This window comes from Juglans regia, chromosome 14 (assembly GCF_001411555.2).
Source record: "Juglans regia cultivar Chandler chromosome 14, Walnut 2.0, whole genome shotgun sequence".
NCBI classification, from domain to species: Eukaryota; Viridiplantae; Streptophyta; class Magnoliopsida; order Fagales; family Juglandaceae; genus Juglans; species Juglans regia.
Window position 1 is genome coordinate 20,675,966 of NC_049914.1, and position 2,099 is coordinate 20,678,064.

Here is a 2,099-nt window from a genome sequence, read left to right on the forward strand (position 1 = left end):
TACAAATTTCTGATCTCTCCTTTCACCTTGTGTGAGTTTGCTACGTAGATAAATCTAGAAATACACTCAATATGCCAACAGCCTAAGTATTTTCACTCACAAAACAGATAAACTCTCAAAATGTCAAAATGATGTATGCCAGGGATGGAGAAATTAGTCCTCGCATGGTAACTGTTGGCTGGCCTTTAAGACCAGCCAACGTTACGGCATAACTCCAGGCATAATGCCTAGAGTAATGTCAGGCGTAACGCCTGGCATCCCAATAAAGAAAATGGCAGAGGCATGCCAACTAAGGGTGCCCCCTGCTTTATTACAAGATCGAACTTGAATATTGGATCACCTCCTGTACGTTTGCTTTAATAAGTCAGGAACTACACTGTACGTGTAATATGGATGTTGAGGATTCTCCACAATCCTCCTTTGATTCCCAGCAACGGTCATTACCTTGATTGTAGTACTTGACCCGTGATTGTACCGATGCTGTATTTATTTTGTGATTGTTTCCTTCTCTATTCTATAGTTGTACATGTCTGTATATCTCTATAAATGGAAAACCATCTCCACCCTTTACAGTGTGGTGGATTCATAAACATTCTCATGGTATCAAGAGCCTCTCTGTATTGACATCTGATACCAACAATGTTTTTCTCTTCCATGGCCAAACCCCTCTCTTTCAACACCATGGTTTACATGGTAACTATCAAACTCTCTTCTAGCAATTATTTGCTTTCGAAGAGTTAGTTGGTTCCTTTACACGAATGTTAGGACTGCCTTGGATTTGTGGATGGCTCTCTCCCCAAACCCTCCTCCACAATCATCGATGGTTCTTCCACTCCCAACCCTACGTTTCTTGAATTGAAACTCATAGATCAACTCATCCTCAATCTTCTTCTCTCTCTCTGAAGAAGCCATGGTCGAAGCTGTTGGTCTCACAACCTCTCAAGATGTCTGGGTTGCGCTGGAACGTCCTTTCAGCCACCCCTCCAAAACTCGAGAGATACGGCTAAAAGATAGGCTTCACTTGATGAAGAAAGGAACTATATCTGTTGCTGACTATTCTTGGGCCTTCAAACCTCTCTGTGATCAACTAATGGCTATCGGACGACCAGTCGATGATGTCGACAAATCCCATTGGTTCTTACGCAGTCTCGGCACTGAGTTTTCGAGCTTCCCTTCCACACAAATGGCTCTCACGCCACTACCCTCATTCCTTGATCTTGTTCCGAAAGCCAAAAGTTATGATTTATCTTTCTACTTCACTCCGAGTTTGCTACCAAAGATTTGGGCTCACCTAGCTACTTCCTTGGTCTCGAAGTGACTCCTACTTCTGATGGTTTTTTCCTCAGTCAGACAAAGTATGCTCGAGATATTTTTGTCCGGACCCAACTCCTTTATTGCAAACCGGTTGCTACCCTTATAGTCGTGGCTCAGCGAATTTCTTCTGATGTCTCCTCCTTTGTCGATGTCACACTCCACCGCTCTCTTGTCAGAGCATTGCAATATTTGACTATCACTCGGCCTGACATTACTCATTCTGTTAATTCTGTCAGCCAATATTTGCATGCACCCACCAACGACCATTTTCAAGTTGTCGAACATATCATTCGTTATGTCAAAGGAACACTTCATTTTGACTTGACGATGACTACCTCATCCTTCACTGGTATTGTTGCTTACTCCAATGTTGATTGGGCAGGCTGTCTGAACACCCATCCCTCCACTTCATGCTATTCTATTTACCTGGGTGAAAATCTTGTCTCTTGGAGTGCTAAAAAGCAACCCACAGTCTCTCGCTTCAATTGTGAATCCAAGTATCGTGCTCTTGGCCTTGTTGCTGCTGAGATCCTTTGAGATTCCAAGCTCACATTCCTTTGAAATTTTGGGGAGAGTGCATTCTAGCAGCAACTTATTTGATTAACAGAACCTCCACTCCACTCCTATCCAACAAATCACCATATGAAACTCTTTTTCTAAAGTTCCTATGTATTCTCATCAGAGAGTCTTTGGTTGCTTATGTTTTGCCTCTACTCTTTCCAGAAACAAACATAAATTTGATCTTCATGCAAGAAAATGTCTATTCCTTGAATATCCATTTGGAA

At 42.4% G+C, this 2,099-nt stretch overlaps 1 protein-coding gene across 1 annotated transcript; it reads left to right on the top strand.

Annotated features, from left to right (window-relative positions):
• Positions 1-910: 910 nt before the first annotated feature.
• On the top strand, positions 911-1,851 carry LOC109021264 (uncharacterized mitochondrial protein AtMg00810-like). The gene is made up of 2 exons (XM_019003867.1): positions 911-1,134; positions 1,347-1,851. The coding sequence occupies exons 1-2, from the start codon at positions 911-913 to the stop codon at positions 1,849-1,851; spliced, it is 729 nt and encodes a 242-aa protein (XP_018859412.1).
• Positions 1,852-2,099: the final 248 nt, after the last annotated feature.